At 40.5% G+C, this 26,869-nt stretch overlaps 1 protein-coding gene across 2 annotated transcripts; it reads left to right on the forward strand.

The window, feature by feature from the left end:
- The first annotated feature begins 4,964 nt into the window (after positions 1–4,964).
- On the forward strand, positions 4,965–18,187 carry asrgl1 (asparaginase and isoaspartyl peptidase 1). 2 transcript variants are annotated; one of them, XM_029450500.1, is made up of 7 exons: positions 4,965–5,076; positions 6,075–6,270; positions 9,239–9,381; positions 11,809–11,963; positions 13,762–13,883; positions 14,854–14,964; positions 17,451–18,187. In XM_029450500.1, the coding sequence occupies exons 1-7, from the start codon at positions 4,993–4,995 to the stop codon at positions 17,663–17,665; spliced, it is 1,026 nt and encodes a 341-aa protein (XP_029306360.1). In that variant the 5' UTR covers positions 4,965–4,992; the 3' UTR covers positions 17,666–18,187. The 2 variants fall into 2 exon arrangements, with proteins under 2 accessions (XP_029306360.1, XP_029306361.1); XM_029450501.1 differs by lacking the exon at positions 4,965–5,076 and adding an exon at positions 5,083–5,244.
- Positions 18,188–26,869: the final 8,682 nt, after the last annotated feature.

The following is a 26,869-nucleotide window of genomic DNA, read 5'->3' on the forward strand; positions in this document are numbered from 1 at the left end:
ATAGGATAACTAGGAAAGAAGAATCTCTTATTTATTCACCCCGAAAACATTAGCTAAATCAATGGATTATAATTATAGGCTACTATAACATTATACCTACAGTTTAGTAGTGTGCTAATTTAAGATGTATGCTTCTCCTAAATTTTGTAGCTACCTTTTTAAATTCAAGTGCAACTTCAACGGTCTCACCCCAAATTAGGGATAAACTATAAGAAAAAGGCTATACATCAATTATAGTCTATAAATCAAAAAAGAGATTTAAATGAATCGTTAGGGGTTTTAAAGGGTCTTTTTCACCTTAAAATTGACCAAATAACATAAAAACCTTCTCTGGATTTTCACCTTAATTGCAATTGCATTAATTGGATCTCATTCCCCAGAGAGCTTGACTTGTGGTTTTCCCCGGGAATGTTGCCACAGAAACCCAGTTCGTAATACTGCATGGCTTTTGCAGTGAGCCATAGGCTCAATCACCATTGTGTTACCTCATTCGCCAATATAAAGTGGCAGACATTTATTTAAATGAAAATCTTTGAGATTATTACTTTAATTGATCAATTCAGACTTTTAATTTATGGGATGGCTTTTGTCATTTTTAAGGGATAAACCCTAAAGTACAATGTACTAAATAAAACTCATATGTATCACTTAATCTAAATCCTTACTTTTTCATTTAGGTGCAACTTCAGAGGTTCCCTCAAAAATGGTGGTTTATTAACTGGTGATTTATGGTAATAGATTACAATGTAATAAGGGATTTTAATAGGTTTTCTGCCTGGATTAATGCCTTCTAAAAATTGACCATCTCTGAATGTTCACCTTAACTGAAAAATTAAGGTGCCCTTTTAAGTTTAAGGGATAAATCCCTTTAAAATCTTTTATAACCTACGGCATATATCCTCTAATCATCCCCTTAAACTCGATAATAATGTCTTTACATTATTATTTATGAACAACAATTACATTCTTATTTATGGGGAAAGGAATGGAATTGTAAGATATGATAAAATAAGGAATTCAGTTTCATCGTACATAGTTTAACAATTATTTCAGTATGTCAATGAGCAATAGAGCAAAAGTAGAACAAAATCTTTGCAATTAAAAAAAGAAAATAAGTGGTGTACGGCTTCCAAATACAACACCAGATGGTTGTGAATTCAATACCAGGGCTGCCACCATTGTGCCCCTGAGCAAGGTACTTAACCCTGAGCTGCTCCAGGGAGACTGTCCCTGTAGTTAGTTCACTGTAAGTCGCTCTGGATAAGAGTGTCTGTTAAATGACCTGTAATGTAATAATAATGTAATGTGTAGAAGAGTATAATGTGTTAAGACTAAGAAAAATTTATGAAAAAGCTTCAAAACTAGAACATCAAAAGGAAATGCAGTCCTCAGGTAGTAGGTCAGTAAATTAAAAGAAATATTGAATGCAAGTCTAAAGAACCATTTTCTAGAATTGTATATGAAACCCTTCACTGTATGAGTGTTTGCACCCTCCTCCTCCTCGCCCCTCCTACCACTCATTGCGTGTTAGAATGACGCGCATTCCTTTTTTTTCTCCTTCCTCAACATCCCTCCCTCTCTCTCTCCCCCCACTCATTCCTTCTGTCCTTCCTCTTTATCCATCCTTCCAGCAGTTCCCAGCTCCCACCACACACACACACACACACACACACACACACACACACACACACACACACACACACACACACACACACACACACACACTAAAATACACACTACTTTCTCATGCTGAAAAAAAATCTGAATGGAGCCTGAGGTTAACCGCATAGCCATGCACATGTATGGCTACAGGGTGACATTTACAGTATGTCAGTGTATAACATTTTAATTATAGGCTGTATGGAGAGGGTTACCCAAACATTACTATTCAGATACATGAGGATGTGTCACAATTGAAGTGTAAATCACATAAACTGTATAAGACAAGATAATTAGTGTGTCACATTAATCTAAATTTAGAAACAAACTTGCTTTATTGGACTATTTTTAGCAACAGATCCAGATTTGGTAAAAAAAACAAACTGATATCTGAAATATCTAAGATTCAGTCCAGACCATGATTTGGTTTAGAAATTGACAAAATTTTATACAGTTAATAGGATAAAATAGGACTTTATAGTCCTTTCCGAACCCTCAAGGGTCATACACACTGTGCTGTAAACCACTTAAGTCCAGGTCAACCAGTGTCACTGTAAGTTCATAGTGGATTGTAAAATCAGTTTGAAATTTCGATTTGTATTTCAGCACCACGGTCAGCTCATTGAGCATCAGCTTAAATGTACTGAGAGGGCAAACATGTACTGAGAGGAGCAGTGGCTGCAAGTCTGGAGCCAGGAGCATGTTGGGAGTAGAAGTTAAGAAAGAAGACAACCAAGCCCTTCATCATCTTCATCATCATCTCATAACATGCCCAAACAATTCCCTGACCATTACTGTGGGCATGCAACGTCGCATACTTGCTTGACTTGCTCAACAGCTTTGACCCAAAGGAGCTTCCTATTTAGGGCAGCAATGTTCAGGGAGAGAGAGAGAGTCCTAATAACAAATATATGATGGAAACATTTCTCTTTAATCTCATATTCATTTCATAAGACAAACTTAAAGTTGAATGCTGCATGTTAGTTGCATTTTATTTTGAAAGTGTGATTGTCGAATCCTGGATAGGAAGTGGTTGAGGTCTGCGGTGGGGTGGTAGGCAGCTGTGTGACTATGAATGGACAGGAGATGGCAGAGGGAAGGGACGGATCTGGAAGTGTACGATTAGATCAGCAAAACATGCATACCGGAGACAGTACTGTAATACAATTGGAAGAGAAGCTCAGCTGTCGGACGTATGGGGAATGATAAGGGAAATGAGTGGCATAAAAAACAACTTTGATATACTAGCGCTGACCAGCAGTAATATACATGCAGTATTAATGTAGAAAATGAAGAACTCATAGCAAAGACACATGTGAAGATGCACAGCTCAGAAAATGTACCTTTAAAAGCTAAGCAGTGTAGAGATATCCCCTGCACAAAACCCAGGCGTTACAGAGAGAAGGGCTGCATCAGGAGAAGAACTACATTTACCATGTAATCTATTTGAATTAAGGAGAGCCCTTTCTAATGCACGGCAAACCTCACCAGGGAAAGATAATATCTGTTACAGGATGCTAGCTTATATGAAAGATCATGCACTTGAATCCGTATTAAGATAATTTACCATGATATGGGATACAGTCATGAGACCGTCAGGATGGAAGCAGTCAGTTATAGTATAGTAAAATACCAAACCAGGTAAATATTCATCAAATCCATCAAGCTACAGGCCCATCGCACTAACATCACAGTTAAGTAAGACCATGGAACACATGGTAACAGAGAAATGATCACACTTTCTACAAAGTAAAAACCTTTTCTTTACTTATCATAGTGGATATTGGAAAGGGCGAGGGATGATGGATTCCATCTTTTGTCTGGAATCTGAAGTCAGGAAACATAAACCAATAAAGAAATGGTGCCGTGTTCTTTGATGTTAAAAAAGCTTACAACATGTTATGGAAAGAGGGACTTCTTATTTAACTTAATAAATTAGGTGTAAATGGTCAAATGTACAACTGGGTGCCAGATTTCCTGTTTGGTAGGACAATAGAGGTTAAAGTGGGTTCAGAATATTCCAATAAGTATTCAGAAGAAAGCGGAACCCCCAGGGCGATGTGTTTAGTCCGCTGTTATTTAACATAATGATTAATGATACTTTTGAACATGTTGAGCAAAACATAGGAAAATCCCTTTATGCTGACGATGGGGCTCTCAAGGGTCAGGGGTCAACATTTAGAGTATTTAATAGCAAAATGCAGGCTGCAGTAGTAAAAGTGGAAGAATGGGAAAACAAATGGGGATTTAAAATGTCCCAAGTCATATGCTTCGCTAAACATCATAAAGTAGTGCCCATGATATAGGTTAGTACTCAAACAGGTTAAGGTGGTCAGATTTCTTGGAGTTAAATTTGATGAAAAGCTTACCTGGTGTCAACATATTGACAAAGTGAGAAATATATGCAAAAGAATTCTGAGGGTCAAGCTATCGCTGGCATATTGGACAAACCTACAAGGACATAGTAGATCTCCCCCTACAGACGCGATCTTACAGGAGTGTTGGGAGCTAAACCTAAACTGGTACCAAAGGGAAAAAAAGCACAACACTATTGACCAACACCTTAATAAAGAAGCAGAGACTGGGCGTGCAGGTGCTGCGTTCTTCATCCCTCATTGTGAAGTAGCAGTAATAGCGAGACTGTCAGACCACCTTTCAGTGTACAACTGAATTACTCAGGACATGGTTAGCATTGCAATGGGTGGAAGAAAATAACCAACCCAGCATTGTAATGGATTCTGATAACTCGGCAGCGATTTTGAACCTTAAGTCCGGGAAGTCGTCATGCAGGCAGGATATTGTGTATGAAATTTTGCATATAACTACTCAGATTACATCATATGGGATTTAAAATCTCCTTGCTTTGGGTTCCTGCTCAAGCCTCAATGAGAGGCTAGACACACTAGCTAAACAATCACTAAAACAACAGTTTACAGACAAATACCATTAAGTAAAGCGAAGGAATACTGGGACGTAAGTGACGCAGGAAGACATCTTTACAGCATTCAGAAACATGTAGGTGTAGGTGGAAGACAGAGCAGGAACCCAAAGGAAGAGATGGTCATTACCCATCTGAGAATAGGACACACAGGGATATGCACACTGTAATACATCGGAAACTGTCAAACATGTACTAATGTATGATGGTATAAGGTATGATGAAGAAAGAAGGGAATTAATGTCAGGATTAACTGATGGAAAACATTGATTTTTTTTAGGAAATACATGAGAGAAAGTATACAATCTTTTAATGTATTTATTATTAAGAGCAAACGGATTAATAGAGAGAATTTACTGCGACTGCTCCAACCTCCAGTTCAGTAGGTGGCGGTAATGCACCAAATCGTTGGTTGCCAACCGCCAATAAAGCTGAACGAAGAAGAAGAAAGAAGAAAGAAGAAGAAGAAGAAGCAGAAGGTATCTGGGAGCGTCATGACTAGCATCAGTTATATATAACTGGAGATTGAAGCAGCTCGGTTTTGTGCCGTCTTTATTCACGGAGTGATTTGTATAATCAATGCATGGAGTCTTCTGTGTCGCCTTATATTTAAGTTTATAAAGTCACGGCCAGTAAACAGTAAACAGGTGAGTGTTCAGGGACAATTTTTTCAATTCAAACTTTAGTAAATTGCTGATTTTTAGATGACGCATTTTAAATAATACATCAATTATGTTATTTTGCCTTAGTCGTTGTTTGAATAATTAAATTATATATTTTAAATTAGTGTGACATGTGTGTTGTTTCTTTGATAAAGACTGAAGCAACACAAATCTTTGAATCTACTGTACAATCTAGTGAAGCCACTGGAACGTTATCACATTAAAAAAAATATTGTCATAACACGGATAGAGAACAATAAATGAGGGTTATATATGAATTGGATAATATTACTCTCGAATTAGACTCAGTAATACTAGAAAGACATAACAAGAGAGGATGTATTATTTCTGTTTTTCTCTGAATGTTGAGTTATTTATCAAAAAATGGAAAATAATATAATGCAAGGCAAGTTATACATTTGAAGTACTTTATATAGTGCATTAAAACATTACAAGGGAAATACTGAATACAATAGTCTAATGCAGGTGAAAGTGCAAAAATCCATTAAAATATTGTGGCACGTTTATCTGCAGCTATATTTCTAATTACTTGCTGTTTATTACAGTCACTAAAGCCATCACACAAAATGCTTTATTCTATAGTCTAAAATCTAAACAATGAAACAGAAATGAAATCTTGAAATTCAGACCTTTTTCTGCACTAAAGATTTACCAGACTTTATTTGAAAATGTGTATTTGGACAGTAGAGCAAAACAGAGTCAGTCATGCCGGAATTATCCTTTTATGTTACATGTAGCTTCTTTAACTCCAGACATCCTGTGTTACATATTATCTCTCCACATTTCCTTCTCAGGTGACTGACATGTTGCCAGTGGTGGTGGTCCATGGAGGGGCTGATCATATCCCAAAGGAGCGGTCAGAAAAGTCCACTTTGGGGGTGTGCTCAGCCGCCCGAGCAGGGTACACCATCCTCCAGGGAGGGGGCAGCAGCATGGATGCTGTGGTGGAGGCTGTGACCTTTCTAGAGAACAACCCATCCTTTAATGCAGGTAATGTAGAAACACACACGCTCCTCGTATAATTATACAGATGCATATATGCAGCATAATGTTTACTTTTCTTACACATACAGCATTGTTCTTCTATCCGGTCTTTGATGGATGTACATTAAGTAATCCACGTATCCAAACCTGCATGTTTTGCACATGTTCTGTACAGTATATGTGTGATGTATTTTTACATATTTGCTTTTGTACATGTACATGTAGTAGTGTTTTTTTAATGGCTTTAATATGTAGATGTCCTGAATTCTTCCTAACACAATTTCTAGCATATCTGTGTTGTATTTTTCATATACAGTGTGTGTGTGTATATATATATATATATATATATATATATATATATATATATATATATATATATATATATATATATATATATATATATATCACTATTATTAATCTGTTCAGTAGGTCATGTTTCCTTTTTGTCATACTTTTCATTTTCATATTTAAATAAGATGTCCTTGAAAGTTTGCTGCACTAATAATAATACCCTCCATCTGCAATACACACATTTTGAGCTCTTTATTTTAGCCAAGCTATTGACAGGAACTAAAGTTAGTTATATTTAATTATAATGTATGTCATTGTGTCCAACTCAGAGGTGTGAAAAATATTTCTTGATTACAGATATTGATTTTGGAAACTCTTCCTGTATTTGTTTCCACAAAAGAAAGAATATTTTGCAATTACTCGAAATTTTATAGAATTGTGATTTCTATAAAATGTCTCGTACAATATCCAAATTGCAGGAGGCGCAACATTTTTAAAGGCTAAGTATGTGTCAAAATATCTTAATATCTGAATTAGGTATTGTCGTGCTGCAGAGATGTCCCGGCCTGGAAATCTTTATTGGTTCAGATCCTCTTAAAAAATCACATCATGATTGCTTAAATATGTTTTTCAATAAAAAATAATGATGCAAAAATGAATGAATCATATCGCAATTGCAGAATGAGTAGAGGGACATAATTCAGTGTTCACAAAGCGTCAAGGTTCAGGTTAAGAAAATGACATGAAGAACAAGATGGACAGACGTTTGACATGTACGAAAACAAAAAACACAGTCGCTTATTCGTTAAACACATCAGTCAAATGCAAAATATGAAGAAGCCGATCTTGCTCTTGAGATTAATGTCCGTGGAGCAGGAGAGCCTCGGGTCTGTTGTGTGTAAAAAGCCGGTTTGGAAAAGTTCAGCTTTCATAACTAATTTGCACAACTAATGAAAAGAAACGCATATTTCTTTTTTATACTTTATTTCAGGACTTAACATACATTTACATTTGCTTACACAGGTTTTTGATTAATTTGATTAATTGATTTGATCGAGAGTTGTGTCCGAATACTCGGCAGTAAGTCGGACTCGTTTCCAGTGAATGTTGGCCTCCGCCAGGGCTGCGCTTTATCACCAATCCTGTTCGTGATTTTCATGGATAGGATATCGAGGCGTAGTCGTGGAGGAGAGGGGTTGCAGTTCGGTGACCTGAGGATCTCATCGCTGTTCTTTGCAGATGATGTGGTCCTTATGGCATCATCGGTCTGTGACCTTCAACAGTCACTGGATCGGTTCGCAGCCGAGTGTGAAGCGGTTGGGATGAGGATCAGCACCTCCAAATCTGAGGCCATGGCTCTCAGCAGGAAACCGGTGGATTGCCTACTCCGGGTAGGGAATGAGCCATTACCCCAAGTGAAGGAGTTTAAGTACCTCGGGGTCTTGTTTGCGAGTGAGGGGACAATGGAGCGAGAGATTGGCCGGAGAATCGGAGCAGCGGGGGCGGTATTACAGTCACTTTACCGCACCGTTGTGACGAAAAGAGAGCTGAGCCAGAAGGCAAAGCTCTCAATCTACCGGTCGATCTTCGTTCCTACCCTCACCTATGGTCATGAAGGCTGGGTCATGACCGAAAGAACGAGATCACGGGTACAAGCGGCCGAAATGGGTTTTCTCAGACGGGTGGCTGGCGTCTCCCTTAGAGATAGGGTGAGAAGCTCAGCCATCCGTGAGAGACTCGGAGTAGAGCCGCTGCTCCTTTACGTTGAAAGGAGCCAGTTGAGGTGGTTCGGGCATCTAGTAAGGATGCCACCTGGGCGCCTCCCTAGGGAGGTGTTCCAGGCACGTCCAGCTGGGAGGAGACCCCGGGGAAGACCCAGGACTCGGTGGAGAGATTATATCTCCTCTCTGGCCTGGGAACGCCTCGGGATCCCCCAGTCGGAGCTGGAGGATGTGGCCCGGAGAAGGGAAGATTGGGGTTCCTTACTGGAGCTGCTGCCCCCGCGACCCGATCCCGGATAAGCGGTAGACGATGGATGGATGGATGGTTTTTGATTAGTGTAATACTAACAATAATAATAATAATAATAATAATAATAATAATAATAATAATAATAATAATAATAATAATAATAATAACAGTAAAGTAGAACAATTAAAATAAAGAAAGAAAATAATAACAATAAGAATTAAAGGAAGGAAAAAGATTGAGAATGAAGAAATTGAATATAGTATGATGGTGCACATACACACATGTATACATGCATCTATACATACACATACTGTATGTACATACCTACACAACATTCTTTTAATCTTCTACTGCATGTTTTATTCTTGATCAGGTTGTTGAATAAAAACTAAAGAAGTCAAATGCTGTCAATTTACGTTGTGTTTTTTGCAGCTTCCAAATGGGGGCGGGACACAAAACGTTTAAAGTGCCATTAAATCAGTATTAACTGAACCACTAAAAGTGCTAACTAACAAGCACCATCTTTACACTTGTATGCAATAAATATGTAAATCCAACGGACAGATTGCTGTGAAATATATGGATCATATACACACTCCCAGGATTAATCTTGTTCCGTGTAGGTACTGAGCTGTCCTTAACTCTGCACATGAAATATTCTTTGTCCACTGAGGCAAACTTCTATCAAAACATTTCTTAATTCATGTTTCAGGGTGTGGGTCAGTGCTGAACATCAAAGGAGAGGTGGAGATGGATGCCATTGTGATGGATGGGAAAACACTGGGTAGTGGTGCCGTGTCTGCTGTACGCAACATAGCCAACCCTATCCAGCTGGCAAGACTGGTTATGGACAAGGTACGTACGTTTCAGTGCGGGATGGGGAAGGCATACATTTGGGAATTAGGAATGGTGTCGTAAGAACAAAAGCAACATGCTTGTATCTTGACAAAACAAAATATTAGTTTAAAGGGCCTACGAAATGATAAACATGAAATTCTACTAATGATAGTAAATGCCATTTGTGGTGTAAAATTAAAATCACGATTTAGTATGTCGACCACCGATGTTGGCATTGCCGCTACCGGAAACACCCGACGCCATGTTCTGACGTCACAAGTAAAACACAGTCCACCAGATGAATACACAGACAGCACGGCAGACGTGGCCATGTCGGACTCTGGCTCGGATATTTCGACAGAATCGAGTGACAATGAGTCGTCAATAGACTCGTTGCACCTTTAAGAAGAGGAGTTTATTGAAGAGGATGCCGGTGTCGTGGATTTAGATCATGCGGGCGAGTTTAACGTGGTGGAAACAGAGCAGCTCGAGACACAGTATTCAAGATGGAGACACAGACGGGAGCGAACATGCGGATGATGCTGACGGTGATCCTGGATTTGGCGGAGACCCTGTCCGGCAACAGAACACAGATAGGTATATACATCTGACTATAATTCATAGAACTTCCCAATATATAGTAAATACATCATAATAAAACTTAACATTATCCTCGATCGTAAATGGATTGCAACCTATCCTATATCGAGTCGATAGCTTGGTTTCCTTGAATTGTTATGAACCCGACTAGTTGTCCACAAATTGCTCGATCCCTAAATATTCAATTATTTCTCTACTTGGACACATCGACGTCTGTAAAGCTTGATAACTTGATTCTTTCTCTAAGTTTCTGCGGTTGAGGTTCTATCGTTGTGTCTGATGTCAAACATCATATATTACGAGCTGTATATAAAGCAGTAGCTATTAGCTAACAAACAGGACAGCGCTGGTTTATAAAGTATAGTCTGCCCACTGACCGTCTCACGGCTGCCTATAGTAGCCTGAAAACTTACCAGATGTTCATGGAAGTTACGATGTCGTAACTTTACGAGAATTACGTGAAACAGGTAAAAAGTTGCTACTAGATAGATCTGACCTCCGTACGAGCATAAGAGGCTTATGAACTCCGGGGATGATGCCCCGGATGATGAGTTAGTAACATACATTTACATAAATGCATACAGATAGAGAGGGAGAAGAAGAGAGGGAGGGGAAGGGAGGAGAGAGGAAGAGAGCAGGGAGGTGTCCCCTGGCAGTCTAAGCCTATAGCAGCATAACTAGGGGCTGATCCAGGGCAAACCTGAGCCAGCCCTAACTATAAGCTTTATCAAAAAGGAAAGTCTTTAGCCTACTCTTAAATGTGGAGAGTGTGTCTGCCTCCCGAACACAAACTGGAAGCTGGTTCCACTGGAGAGGAGCTTGATAGCTGTGGGGTCCACCACGGTGTTGGAGGGTTACCGCCCCTTGAGGCACCTAAGACCTTGAGACCATAGCTTCTCACCGCAGCTTCAGCAATAGAGGTTTTGAACATCGCCCACTCAGGTTCAATTTCCCCAACCTGAATCTATACTTAATTAAGCTAATGAAGTGTAATTAGCTAAAGTTATTAATACTACAAACAATAACACACAAATATTGACTAGGGCCTGGTGTAAACTCGTTACATACAGTAGGCCTAGACCGATTATGGCCTTATGCTTGTAACAATAAATAATTTAAACAAGTAGCACGGCTTTTGCTCTCTCCCTTTTGGCGAATGCATTTCGTTGTCTCTTTGGTGGAGGACTCTGCACCGGCGGACGTGTTTGAGTCGGGCTGCTGGCTTGTGCTGGCTGGGGTCTCGGCAGTATTGCAGGCACAGCATCCGTGTTCAGTTTAAAATTATTTTTGAATCTCATTTCCTTGGCGAGCATAGTTGTTCGAAACACGATCTCTCAAAGTGCTGCCCACAAATCGTCGGTTTCATCGACGCACTTGTCTTGTCCATAAACGCGACATTTTCATCTTTTGGCCACAGAAAGCTAGATTTGGAGACGGCCCCTACATCCTCATACAACACATCGCTTGCCAAGTATTCTTGGCGATCGATTGTTGTCCATTATTTCTCATAATAATTGACAGCAGTCTTTGCTGGACGCTTCAACGCAGACAAACACTGTGACGTCATCGCCTGAACATTGCCGAAGTGGATGTTCCCGGCGCAGCGACCGATTGTTGTTAGCGGAAGTCACTGTTATGCTGTTACGACCATGATTTATTAAGAATACATCAATAATAAAAAAATATATATGGCACATTTCACAATAGAAATGCAACCTCTAAGCCCAATAACACTGACGAAATATAATTTCGTAGGCTCTTTAAAAAGTGACCTCAAAACGTGCTTTCCAAGTGCAACAAGGTTCTGTAATAGTTTATAGATGTGAACTTTGATCTCTGTTTCAGACGAGTCATGCGTGTCTGACAGCAGAGGGGGCCAATCGGTTCGCCCGGTCCATGAGTGTCCCTGAGGTGCCCCTCGAGTCCCTCATCACTGAGTACTCCCGCATGCGCTGGACAAAGAACCTGGCAGCTGATGCCAACCCTGTGGAGTGCCAAATGTGAGGCACCACATTATTTTTAAGATTATTAGCATTTGTTCCAAAAATAGGAAACAGTCTGAGATGTGATGTGAGTCATGCAGCCAAGACTTGTAATGAAGAAGTACTATTTTACTTAAATAAAAGTAGTAATACCACATTGTAGAAATTCTCTGTTAGTATTAGTATTATATGTAATAAGCAGTCCTACATTCAGGATTTTAATTAAGGAAAAGTGCAAAAGGTCCTGCTGGACACCGGGAAGCCTTTTTGACATTTTCCTGGATTCATCCATACTTTCTCTTTTCCAACACAACATAATTTCTGTCAAATGTTGTATTTGTACTTTGTTGTTTATCCTGTACACACGACATCTATTGCACGTCTGTCCGTCCTGGGAGAGGGATCCCTCCTCAGTTGCTCTCCCTGAGGTTTCTTCCATTTTTCCCCCTTTAATTTTGGGGTTTCTTTTAGGAAGTTTTTCCTTGTGCGATGCGAGAGTCTAAGGACAGAGGGTGTTCGTAACCTGTACAGTCTGTAAAGCACACTGAGACAAATGTATAATTTGTGATATTGGGCTGTATAAATACATTTGATTTGATTTTATTTGAAGTATTGTAAAAATATAATATGGTGTAAAAATATACTTAAAGGTTCAATGTTTAGCTCTGAGCCACCTGCTCCTGAGAAACAGGGAGCAGTATGTCCCCTATAAACTGATTTGTATAATGTTTCGTAAATAGAGTTTTCAGATTTTACATTTCCTTTGTATAATTTTCATATAGAGCTGGGGTTACTTGCTCCAAACCCCTTTTCTCTCCATCTCCTCAGAGACACATTGAAGTGACTGTAACTTCCTCAATGATGTCCAGGTTTGAGGAAGGAGGGCGAGAAGAAGCATATTAGCTGAAAGCCCCCACACATTCTCCTCAACAAAGCTAAATACACCTTTCATATTCCACAACCTCTTGAAGTAGCAGAGTGAGGAATATTTGGAACATCCTGAGAACACAAATCAAAAGAGAAGCTTCTATGGATGTTTGCACAGGTGTTTATGCTGTGACTCAGGGTCATCATTGGAATTAATTGTTATTGCTGTGACTCCCGCTGACTACAGCTGCAAGAACAAGAGCTGAGAAGTGAGGAGCTCAGGGTTTAACTGGTTGTAACGTGGTTACCAGTTACTGATGATGTCTTTAGTGTTTATTAGAATCAAATGAAGTCATTCAAACCACCAATAAGATTAGAGAAGTACGCATCACAATTGTACACAATATTTACCCAACAAATTCTCCAAATTCTTAGATATTGAAAATAAATGTCATATTTCAAATGATGAACCCAAATGTTTAACGCATTTATTATAAAATTGTATACATTCAGTTACATATACATTTTGATATCATTATACATTTTGAACATTATAAATATAACATTAAATTCATTGCGAACTTATGAATATATATGCTACATTTTACATACATAAAAGTTACCCCCATTTTCACTGGATGTTAAGACTCACTCTAAAAAAAACTGAAATAAAACAGTCAAACTGTACGGTGAACTCTTTTAAAGAAGAATAACATGTTATTTTTCTTATTATAATTGTATAATATTGAAGTTTATTTATCCCAAATCTGTTTTTTTTTTAATAATTGTAACTTTTATTTATTTTTATTTGTTTCTTATTCTTGTTCTCTGTCATTTTGTTGAGTTCATGTCTGCAGTGATTTATATATTTCAATGTTTTTTCAATACAGATTTAAAACAGAAGTAATTCAAACCTAACTCTGCTGTTCCCGTGCGTTGTGCTGTGTAGAGGGAAGATGGGCACGGTTGGAGCAGTGGCAGTCGATGTCGAGGGCAACGTAGCCTGTGCGACCTCCACTGGTGGGATTCTGAACAAGATGGAGGGCCGCGTGGGCGACACACCCTGCATCGGTCAGTCCTCACACACACAGTTTGGAGCGTTTGAGCCTTTGAGAGAGAGAGACTCATCGTTCTCTGTCTCCACCAGCTGACCTCTGACCCGCAGAAGTTTCATATGTGTGGTTACAACATATCAGTAAGTCTCAGGTGTTTTAATCTGAGGTTGAGTAAACAGCAGCAAGTGGATTTTGACCTCTTCAGGCCTTTCTAATCTGTCACTGACAGTAAATGATTGATCAGTCATGAGTCAGTGAACAAGTTACAGCCTCTGGAACAACAGAGCGATCTGCTGATGCAGCAGCGTTTTATGTGAGATAAAAAGTTTACATTTCAAGTTAATCGTCCTTTTGATGAAAATCACAGACATTGAAAAGAACATGAAAAGAAAACTTAAATCACAGGTAAGTTAGATAGTCATTGGCTATTATCAGTCATTATAGTCAGTCTGTTGTGCACAGTGGATCTCCTACAGCTCTTCATGTCTGAACGTTTTAATGAATCCTCTTTTGTCTGTTGTGTAAACCTTAGTGTGCTGTAAGCTGCTAACATGTGTGGCTGCTCCTCTTCCTCATGGCACACTAACATCAGTATGGAACATTAGAATAATGTGGCAAAATTTAATTATATATATTATATATAAATTATAATTATAACCAGATGGTCAATAAAGTTTGTTTAAGTGTGTTAATGCCACTACAGTGTATTTCAAGAGAAAAGCAGCTACAGCATTACTCCCATCTAGTGAAATGGATGTGTAATTGCATCCTTCCACCTGCTGTTTGTAATCCTTTGGAAACCATTGAAATGTGGCTTGCTTCTTCCATTTCCCCCTTTTACCACAGAATGTAGCAATTTCTAGCTTACTGTATTGTCACACCTGCCTGGAAAACACACATACTACAAATAAAAAACTGCCCCTAAAAAATAAAAAAAGTGAATATAAAACTAAATGTGCATTTCTTTTCTCAAATTGTGACTTCAGGGAGCGGAGGTTACGCTGACAACCAGGTGGGAGCAGTGTCAACTACAGGCCACGGAGAAGCCATCATGAAGGTTACTCTAGCCAGACTCATCCTTTTCCACGTGGAGCAAGGTCACACACACACACACACACACACACACACACACACACACACACACACACACACACACACACACACACACACACACACACACACACACACAACTGTTCAGTTACTGGTGGACTTGTGTCAGTGCACCAAACCAGGGACAGAGAGGACTTTAGAGAGGCAGGGGCTCAGATTCAGAAAAGGTTTTTTTGCCTTAAATTACTACCATTACTAATTATTTTAATTATTATAATTAAAAACAAACCCATGACTAAGGGTGTAGGTTTGATTTCAACCTTGAATGACACATATAAAGCGGGGAGTCTGGGGCTCCTCCCCCAGGACATGTAAAGTGTTTAACACTTCAGGTTTTATGAACTAATTTATGGTGGAAATGTCTTTACTTATGTAAAGGAAAACACGAAATTCAGATGACAATTTAAAATATAATATTATAATGCAGTAAAGCTCTCAGACATTCTGTATTGCTTTCTAATATGAATGTTATCCCTGCTGAGGTAACACATCCGTAGGCATGATTTACTCTCCCCTCCTCTGTTGTGTCTTTTGTTTGGGGATGTCCCGTCTTTACAGTTGGGTTAATCCATCATTCATTTATAAACCCCTGGCTGGCTGCACCATCAGCCCTTACGCCTGGTCTGAGGCTAAGTCGGTCGTAACTTGGTGTTCTAAATTTACACCCAGTCAGGATCAGACTTAAAGTCAAAACCCGAGTCGGAGCAATCATTTATTGCCTCCGAATGGCTGTAGCCAGCTATGAGGGGACCTTGGTAAGTTTTTCCTAAAAAACAAAAACATTGTCTCTCTGCATCTGGATGACGTGAAACCGCTTGAATCTGGTGTCACACATGTACACAGCACAGACAGTGAAATTCAACCCATCCTAGTATTAGGAGCCGTGCTATCAAATCAGCAGAGCAATAACGTCATGCACAGCTTATTATCTGTTTCTTCTTGAAACATGACTTTATCCTTAATTCAATTATTTTGTTTTGACTACCTTTTTTCTTAAAATATTACTACTTTATTATCGAAATCTCAGAACACAGATCTGTGGGATATGTTATGAAGATTTGAACATGAGCACAACTCTTGCTGAAACACATATGAGCATTAAAGCATTAAAGACCAGTCTTTTCTTCCGGGGACTTAAAGCCACCCTCCGGTTCCCGAGCCAACTCCCTACAGAGTGAGCTTGTGTGGTGAAGATGAGTGTGAGGGACCTGGAGGATGCAGAGTGTGTGTGACAGACACCGCAGTGCTCTGTGGAGCTCTGGCAGTTATTTAATGCCATTTGATGTTTTCTTGGATTTTTACAACGATTATGATCATTTCATCAGCTGCTGTGCGCTCCACAGCTGACCAGTGTGTCGGGAGCAGACAGTCCGGCCTTCTCCTCTGCACTCCTATGATGAGACAGCGCTGATGAAATATTGAGCAGAGTTTGATTTGAGATTTGAGTTGGCTTACTTTATATCTTTTACAATTGAAAGTGCCCATGGAATATGGCTCACGAGAACAAGCGAATGTGTGTTAAAAGCCTGCACTTTGTCAGAGGTGGTGGACTTCACTGTGTGGACAATAAGATGCATAATAGTGAGATTTATGTGTGATCAGATGTGTTTTCACTTAGTTTTGGTTTTCAATACAGAATGACTGAGAGCCACCTCTTTATGTTCTAGTGCCGGCTGTACAGATTTATTTATTTTTCTTGGATGTCAGTAAAATTGACTTCTTTTTCTTTGATCCTCCATAATGTTGCCGCAAATTAGGAGATTGTTAACACTGTATCCTGGCAACGCACGCTAGTTCGCTAGACAAAGACTCGCTAAGACTCGGCGTAGTTAAGACTTAAGTTTGGTTGTAAAGACGGGTCTTAACAAAGAGCGACTCAGCAGTTAGGACCAGGCTTAGTAAAGACCAGTACCAGTCTTTCATCGCTCATGTGTTTCAGCAAGAGTTGTGCTCATGTGCAAAACATATCGCACATATGTGTTCTCTGAGATTTATATATTTATAGATAATAAATATTTTGAGAAAAAGGGTAGTTATAATTTAATAATTTAATTAAGGATAAAGTCATAATGTTTCTGGTAATAAGCTTTGCATTACGGGGGTAATAAGACATCGTCCTGGAGCACCAATGTCCCTGATAGTTTGATGCATTCAGTACATCTGTTGGGCAGGGCAGGGCAGGCTGTGCACAAACAGCAATTCATCTCTTATAAAGAAAATACAATACAATACACCACTTCCTCTGTGAGGCCAAACAGCAGTTACTCAAACCCCCTGAAGTGTTTCTGTGCCCACGCCACCTCTAAACTAAGTCACTATTGAAGTTGGAGCTGATACGTACAAAGTAGGTGGCTCCTGTCGGTGTACTGTTGCCTACAGTTCGGGCCCAGAAAAGAAAAGTCTTTTCATGTCCACTTCTGTATGAATACTTCTTCCTGATTAAGGATTGTATTTCTTCTCTCTCTGTTCTCAGGTCAGTCAGTGGAGGCTGCCAGTGATTTAGGCCTGGCCTTCATGAAGTCCAGAGTACATGGGCTGGGTGGGGTGGTGACAGTGGACCCTCAAGGCCGCTGGGCCGCTCGCTTCTCCAGTCTGCAGATGTCCTGGGCTGCGGCTCAGAAGGATACCCTGCACTACGGCCTGTACACTGGGGAACACTCAACCCAGAGCATCGAGAAACCGGTCTGACAGGAAATACAACCCACATAGGTTGTGTATTTTTAGGCTGAAATTGTGCACTGAATCAAGAATATTAATATAACTTAAAAAAGGACACATCACTACTTATAGCTACATCTGGTACAAATCTTTTTGAGACAGCTGACGCTGAACAGTTTTCAGGTTGTCCAATCTGTCTGGAAGAATGTACCAACCAAGAAGCAGCCCCCGGGCGGAGCAGGGAGGCCGATGTGCACGGGCCAAAAACTGCAGCTCATCGAAAAATATACCTTCCATAATTGAAGAGTTTGAGTGTTTCTCACCTGGTCATATCTCTTTCTGATGGAATAAAATACTTCTAAAGTTATTGTTTATTAACAACAGAGATTCGGTGTGATGTTTCTGTAGTAGGGTTGTACCGTGAGGTGAAACTGCCATCACTCCAGCGTTTGAACCAGAGCCAGTATGTGAAGTGGTCTGATGATGATTGTCAATGCGGAAGCTTTGTGTTAGGAAAACACTGATTTGTCAATAAATGTCTTTGATCCCTGACCATTGTGAGCTTCATGCTTCGAGTGTGTGTGTAAAGGTGCACTGATAACTGTATGTAAGGCCCTTTTGTATCCACTAGATCGTAGGTCACTAACAGGCGGACCGGGGTCCGAGTCCGGACCCAGACACCGACCTATAGCTTACGGACCCGGATCTATAATCAATAAATTACTAAGGGATTTTCAATTTTGACGTGGCGCTTCTATTTTCTCGTTTTTACGGGAAAGTCATAATGTTTATATAGTGTCTGATCCCCAACTGAACCACTGCTGACTCCCCAGCAGGCGGCACCATGAGCACAGTTCCACAGTAAATAGTAAAACAAAAAAAATGAAGTGAATTAGAAATTGGCTTTCTGTCACAGTTTCTGTTCCTTTAAGGCAGTGGTCTTCACTATTTGTTATGCGAGAGTCAATAGGAGAGCCACTTTTACTGCAAAGTATGAAAATCTACATCCAATCATAAAAAGCACGTCTGTTTATTAATCTGTCATCTCACCCAGAACATACAATATACAATGCAGCCAACCAATACATTCAATAAAAGCAGGATTAGTTTAATACTGGGATGATGTTGTCAAACTCTGCAAACGATATTTCTGTTGAAGCCAAAAATCAGTGTTTCACAACTTTTGAGTCTGAGAAGTTTTTTTGCCCGAGCATAAATCCATGCGATCTCAAGAGATGCCTCAGTTAATCGTTCAGCTATATTAGTTGTCCTGTGTATGAGCCTGTGTTGTCCAGAGACAGAAGAAAGCTGCTCTATTTTATTTTATTTGTACTAATTTCTCTTCCAGGTGCGTAAGTGTCGTTGAATGTTGGATGTCAGTCGTTTAGAAATGCGGCTCCAAATGACTTCTCTTGAAACCAGAGCGGGTTTGTTTGCACATTAAGCACGAAGGGTTCAACTCGTGGAGGACAAATAAAAACTCCTCTGTCCACTTGTCTTGAAATGTCCTTTGCTCGTCTTGTATGGCTCGTACCTTTCTTTCTTTAACGGGAGCAGCTGTTGTCTGTCCACAAACATCTTCCTGCTCGATTCCGCTGTGGTTTGATGCTCCAAAGCCAAATCTTAATTTTCCTCGTTTGTCACGGTTTGTTTCTGTCCACCTGAGGTACAACTATTTAATAAGACATCGATCCATGTTACGTCCGTAGAAACACGTGCTAACTAGCATGTAGTGGTGAAACGAGTCGACCTGAGCCAAGCTAACGCAGGTATGAAGTGCCAGGTTGGTCGTAGTATCCTCAAATGTAAATGTTCAAATTTAGTGATATAAATTATGTTTTAGCAAATGTCCATATTCATAAGCATGCTAATGTTAACATATTTTTAATGAGCTTAAGTTTATTTATTTCTATACTAGCCCACCATGTATCTACCCGTCCAAGAGCACATTCACCATTGTAGCGCTGATAGACCGCCAAAACTGGCAACTCCGCAGTGAGTCAGTGTCAGGCCGAGCAAGTTTAAATATCTTGTTTCTAGTCTAGATTTGCATCTTTTATCAATTATTATTATCAATTATTTGTAGGCTAATAGATCAGACAATTTCAGTGTTTTAATGGGTTGTATGTAATATCCCTGCTTGTTTTTAGTGTTTTTATGAAATATCTGTATTGACTCCATAATCATCACATCACCCCTTTATTTAGCCCACAGCCACGTGAGCCACCAATTAAAGCTTGGCGAGCCGCGCAATGAGTAACACTGCTTTAAGGCTTGCTCGCCTACTAGTGTGCCACTCACCTCACTCACCTGCTAGCCACGTCTCCTCTGTAGCTCACCTGACTCTCCCTGCTGCAAACAATTAGGACTAGTTAGGATTTAAGCCTCCTCTGGCCTCCACTTCACTACCAGATTGTACTCCGCATCATGAAAGTCTTTCCAGCGCTATTCCCTAAACAGTAGTGATGGCGAGATGATGCTTCATGAAGCATTGAAGCTTTCCTTCCAATTGGTTCACTCATGGGTCGAAGCTTCATGGTGCTTCATTTGCTCTACTGCGCCATCAAGTGGACAATAAATGTAAAAACCGGTAGAGTGATTATAATGGGGTGGCTTAGGTGTGTGAAGTAGTCATGGGCAAATGAAGCTTTTGTGAAGCACTGTACCACTTCAGCCAATTGTTTAGAAAATGGGTTAATTACTCAAAGCTTCTGGCGAAGTACAAGGCTGCAGTGGATTTAAAGTATCTTTGCCTTGAAAGTTCTTTGACGCACACATCTAAGATGTATGAATATCATGTTCTATTTAAAAATAAAGATTGATGATTGTGTGTACGTGTTATTGAGAAGAGAGTGCTGGGAAAGAAATGTGGGCTTTTTACGCCTCAAATGATAGTATAGTTTAAGATTGGATGAAGGGGAATGACGTGCAGCTGTCCACCCACTATTAGTTTGTTTTCATTTGGTTTTACCTTGTCAGTAATTCTCTTATAATTTCAGATCCTGGTTCATCCTCACTGCCTGCAATCAACTTATTCCCCTCACCTGGTTTCCACAGCCCATCTCCTGACCTGCTTCTCATTCCCTCATTAGTTCTCTCAGAGGATATATACCAGGTCTCTCCCACTTGTTCCCTGCCAGATTGTCTTGTGTTTTCCTGCCAAGCTCTCCAGTGATCGTCTAGTTTACCTGTTTAGTTTTCCTGACCTGCCCGTTTTGACCCTGTCTGCCTGTTTCTGGACTCCGATTCTTCTGCCTGCCCCTTACTGGACCGACACCAGGTGAGATGATACAACGCCATGAGCAACAGCTGGTCTTCATTACGGAGGCTATGCAGGTGATGTCTCTTCGCATCGAGCGTAGCTTTGCGTCTCTCCGGGACCACGTCACAAATCTCTCCACTACGGCCCGGAGTCCGGATACTACTGCTGCCTCCAGATCTCCGGTCCACACTTCTCCGGCGTCAGATGCACGCCTACCTCCACCTGAGCGCTATTCTGGCGTTCCTGGTTCGTGTCGGGCATTCCTCGTGCAGTGTTCTCTGGTTTTTGAGCTCCAACCCTCCGCCTTCCCCACAGAGATATCCCGGGTGGCATATATTGTCTCTCTGCTCACAAGCAGGGCAAAGGACTGGGGAACTGCCGAGTGGGAGAAAGGATCTCCAGCCTGCTTCTCCGTCAAACTCTCACTGAGGAGCTGCGGAAGGTTTTCGATCATGTGACGCCTGGAAGAGAGGTCGCTCGAGGGCTGCTCGACCTGAAGCAGGGCTGGAGAGCGGTATCTGATTACTCCATCGAGTTCCGCACCATGGCAGCTGAGTGCAGCTGGAACTCTGCCTCACTTCTCGATGCCTTCTACCACGGAATTGGCAGCTCGGGATTGTCCGACTGATTTGGATGAGCTGGTGGCTCTCTCCATCCGTATCGATGGACGTCTGCGGGAACGAAGACAAGAGAGGGTTCGGTCTGCTGTTCCTCAAGCCCCGTTTCATCAATCTTTCCACTCACGGGGGCATGCTACTGAGCAGGTTACCGACACTCTCGCCGGCTCTCCAGAGCCAATGCAGCTTGGACGGACTCCGTTGTCCACGGCAGAACGACAGCGCCGCCTGCGGGAGAACAGCTGTTTGTACTGCGTCAGGATGGTCATTTTATTTCCTCCTGTCCTGTAAAAGACAGGGCTCACTAGTGATCCAGAGGGCACTGGTGAGCCGACTTACTAACTTGGAAATGCCCTCTCGACCGTTGACACAGGCCCAGCTGTATTGCTCGGGCATAAGACACACAGTTTCTGTCCTCATTGACTCTGGTGCTGATGCTAGTCTTTTGGACATGACTCTTGTCCTCTCAGCTGGGACTAGGTCGGGAGGCTCTGGACAGGCCCATTAATGCCACAGCACTAGATGGTCGTCTACTCTGCAGGGTTACACGACTCCACTCCAGATGACCTTGTCAGGTAATCGCAGCGAGTGTCTCACCTTTCACCTTATCCATGCTCCTGCATCAGCCTGTAATTTTGGGGTTTCCTTGGCTAAGGAGACATAATCCACACATAGACTGGTCTTCAGGAACTATATTACAGTGGAGTGCTCATTGTCATGCTGTCTGTCTTAAGTCTGCAACCCCATCTACTCCTAGTCTGCCTGTCACCTGAGTTTCCAGATGTTTCTGCAGTTCCCAAGGATTATCTGGATCTTAAGGAGATGTTTAATAAGACCCGGGCCAACGCCTTGCCACCACATCGAATCTATGACTGCGCTATTGACCTGCGTCGAGGTACTTCCCTGGAAAGTCAGGATGCATAATAAAAGTGTCTGTAAACATTATATTGGCGACATGCAGAGATGGCAACAGGCACGTGCCAAATGCATGCGCTCAACCTAGTTTGCGAGGGATTGCATTATGACATTATGATGCTCCGGACCTTTGGTTGTGGAAGTGCTCTCTAACTGGACCTCTTTGAATTTTAGTTGAATACTACACTAGATGGTGCTGTTGAAGTACAAGTCAACACTGAAACACTCAACAAGTTTCATGACTTTCGTTCTTTTGCTTTATATTAAAACAGACGGCTTCAGCCTCTGACACAGCAGCGTTTGTGAATGTTGTTAGGCTTCAGGTTACACTTATCTCTATCAGATGAGTCCGGTCAAAACACAGCTCTGTCACGACGATGTATACTATAATATTTACTTTGTCATTTGACACGTATCCAGAGGCAGCGCAGTGTGTGTGTGATCAGGTTCCTCTTTGCTGTGCAATATTATAAATAAACTCTTGTTGCTATTTAGATTTTGTCCTTGAGTTGTAGCTCACAGGAAGCTAATATTGTTGAGAGACTTCAGGTGTATGTTTTACAGCATCTCCTGGTCTTTATGGAGACAGGGAGACAGTCTGGAGCTCTTATAGCAGGAAGCTTATATTGTCTCAGCTTCACCTAAAGACTTGTTTTACCTGTAGTGTCCATATTGTGTCCATACATCCGTGAGATTAGACAAGAATAAGGACCAATCCAAGAGGTAGAAATGTGAAACTGAAACTGATGTCAAAGCACAAATCTTCCAGCTCAACGCATAACGCTTCCTTCTGAATTTACTTTGAAAAAATAGCAGTCATAGCCAAAGAAGATTATACATATTGTTGTGGCAATGCTCATTTCCATTTATATGAAATGACTATATTGATGTACATTCACAAATGTAAAACGTGATATAAAAGATATCAGATATTGAAGTTGAAACGGTATCATAAATAGGCCAATTAAAAAGAGAAATCAAATTAATGAAAAGGATACAATGAATGTATACTAAATAAAAGAATCAGAATAGAATAAATCTTAATCAAAGAATAGGAAAATACCTCCCAGCTGCTCTCTGCACTCACAAGTTTCTGATGCTAACCTGGTGGTTTTTGTACTTGTTGACTTGGGATGTCATCTGCACATGTTCGTGTTAAACTATGAACAACAAAGGTGTCAACAGTCCAAAAATGAACTGAGTAAGTTTAACTATAGCTGAACATGCAATCCTGGCATTACTGCTAACAAGAAGCATGAAGTGTCTCTGCTGGCTTTCATACCTGATACAAACAGAAACCAATAGTCTGCAACTCAGTCCTGATGCTGTTCTGATATTGTTGAGAAGGTGGCGTGGGACTTTTTAAAGTGGGGCTTTGGTGAAAAACTGTAACTGAGTTTTAGCTGTAAAATTCTAAAAGAGACATCAAAGGTAGTTGTGTAAATGGGTGTTAAAACTTTCCCCCATGTGATACATTTGTCTAACAAATGCTCACTTTGTGGCTGACTAGCTGATCCTCTTCATGTTGTCACATTTGAAAACGGTTCTGTTGCTGTTTATACTTTGAGATCCTGATTACGAGACAATAATAATCTGTAGATGTATTAATCAGATTCACTCTATTTGTGTCCTTATTGCATCGATAGCATGTGTCTGTTTGTGTTTCTCTGTACTGATTCTACTTTGTGCATTAATCTAGGTTGATAATCAAAATGTCCTCCTGTTTTATAATATTATTTATTCTCTCTTCTGTTCTGGCATCCCTGGTAAATTCTCCTCTATTATCTGCCACGTCTAACAGATCAGTGAAATCTGACCTGTACCGCACCTCTCCTCCCCTTCCTTTGTCTCTCCTCTGCTGTGTTTGCATTCTCGTGTATACGAAACACACATTTGCTTACACACGCAAACACTACCTCTCAACTCCAATGATTGACTTCAGTAGTATACTGTATGTCGTAAATAGTTTCGCTTACAGATCATCATCTCTATTGAGAATTTATTGGTTTCACAGATTCTGATCTACTGTGAGTAGTGACGGGACAGTAATGGTTTTTTTTTATTCCAATTCGACAGATTTGTCTAGAAAAAGGCAATAAATGCTAAATGACCCTTGTGATTCATGCCTTTTGTTTCCCTAAAGTCTGTGTTGAAGTGCATTGGTTAAAGCCTTGCCTCTTTATTATCTCAATAGAATGTTTTGACAAATGTTCCTTCTTTCTCAAACATATAAGTCTCATAAGGGCGGTACAAAGAAATGTGGATTATTTGATATTCTTTGAATGTAGTCAACAATAAAAATGTACAGTTAGTGAATTAAATTAAAGGTATCTTCACTGAGTTTTCACCTGTAGTAGCTAGTATATATTCTCATCTGTTTATCGTGTGCACGTCGGTGACACCATAAACAGTCCAGCCAATGGTTTCACACCATGCCAGTGATTGACATGTGGTGGTAATGCACCAAGAAACGCAGCAAGGTGCAAGCAAAGGTAAAAAATAAGAAGAAAATGGCCTTGTATGGATGTAAAGAATGCAAGGTTTTAACTATACAAATATTTTATTAGGAAGGAAATTCTTTGGACACGTTTGTTAGCCCTCAAGGATACAAAAGGATTTGGTGAGTAACACTGATTGTAAATATAACTTGTTTGTTTACTGTGTGTTAACAGTATAAAAGCCTTATATTCTCCGACAGCAACAATCAAGATAGACTGACGGCTTGCTGAGCGTATAAAGCTGGAGAGGTCCTGTCGTCAAGGAAGCCTTGTATCACCGACGCTTTCTCCCTACACATAGAACCTTAATCTGTTATTGCAGAGGAAATGAGAAAAGACGATATATTGCAGAGAATTGTGGTCAATAACAGAGGATACAAAATAGCACTGTATGCTGATATTTAATTTTATCTTCGCAATCCAGATACATGCCATCTGGTACTTTTCCATCTATTTGGTACATATTTAAACAAACTCCCCATCAACTTGTCCCAAAAAGCAATGAAGTGTTTGGTGAATGCATTGTCCTGGTAATTTGCATAAAGCTAACATGTTGAGCAGGTACAATGTTTAGCCAGCCATGTTTACCTTCTTAGTTTAGTGTGTTAGCATGCTATCATTTGCTAACCAATGCGAAACAGTATAACTGAGAATGATGGAAATTAGTTTTGCAGGTATTTGGTCATGCATGTAAGTATTGTCACAACAAATAAGTAGGTATTGTAACACGTAAAGTATTGCACAAATTAGACATGATGGTGTTAGAGGAAAGGTCAGAAGATCACCAAAGTTATTACAAATCATTCTTGGGAGAATATCAAATGTCCGACTGACTGCCATGCCAACTGACCAACATTGCCATCCCTACAGCCACACCGTTTGTGTGCTAAAAACAGGGATCACATGGAAGTCGCTACCAAGAACATGTCTAGGCTGCATGAACATTACTCAGCAGTGATCCCTAGTTGTTTGTCATATGATGGTGAGACTGTACAAGTGTAAACTGTGAGGGGCATATCCTCTGTAGGTCACACATCCCCACCTCTGCTTTGAGTGTCAACTATCTTACCTAATCCCCACATGCGTATGGTGCTTTGAGTATAAACACGTTTTCTTCAACATAGAGAAATGTTATCTGTATCCAGTTCTTGATACCAGGAGTCTTCTGCTCTAGTGTGTACCCTAAACAAAGCAATAATGAGGGTAGTGGAAAAAGCAAACGGCACAAATGTGTACTGCCATTTTAGGTTGACAGCATGAAATGTGTGTGTGTGTGCGTTTCCCTTATCCATATTAGAGAGTATTTGTGAGAGTAGCAGTTTGACTTTTCAATCCCCTCAGAGTGAGGAAATGTTTGTGAAGTGAGGACATTTGAGTCGACTCTCCCTTCTTCAAGGGGCCAGTTCAGGGTTAGGATTTGTGATTGCTCAGGGTTACCCAGACAGCAACAGTGCTCGGACAAAGGCTCTCCAACTCTGAAGGCTCATAGTGGACCATGGCCAACTTGGCATTTGTTTCCGTACAATAGATGCAACAGTTTATCCCGGACTAGCCTACTTCATGGTTCCCAACATATGTGTGGCTATATTATACCTCATGGTATCACCTCTACAGCAGGTTATTCTCACACCAGTGTTATGTAACATAATTGCACAGCTTTATGGCTCTGTTCTGACTGGGTTGTCTGGTCTAGTACAAACACATTCCTTAGACAACTAGAGTAATGAGCTATACATTCATGTCTGTTTTGTTTTCTTTGTTTTCTTTTGGAGCAACATGAAACATTTAGACATTGGTGGAATGTCACTATGTACTGCACCGCCATGCTTTACTACTCCTTCGCATACACAACATATGCTGAGTTTATAAAATATGATGCATTAATCAACGCAATTATATATAAACTAGTTACATTTAGATCCGTCTTACATTAACGCTACTT

Source organism: Cottoperca gobio, chromosome 15 (genome assembly GCF_900634415.1).
Source record: "Cottoperca gobio chromosome 15, fCotGob3.1, whole genome shotgun sequence".
Lineage (NCBI taxonomy): Eukaryota > Metazoa > Chordata > Actinopteri > Perciformes > Bovichtidae > Cottoperca > Cottoperca gobio.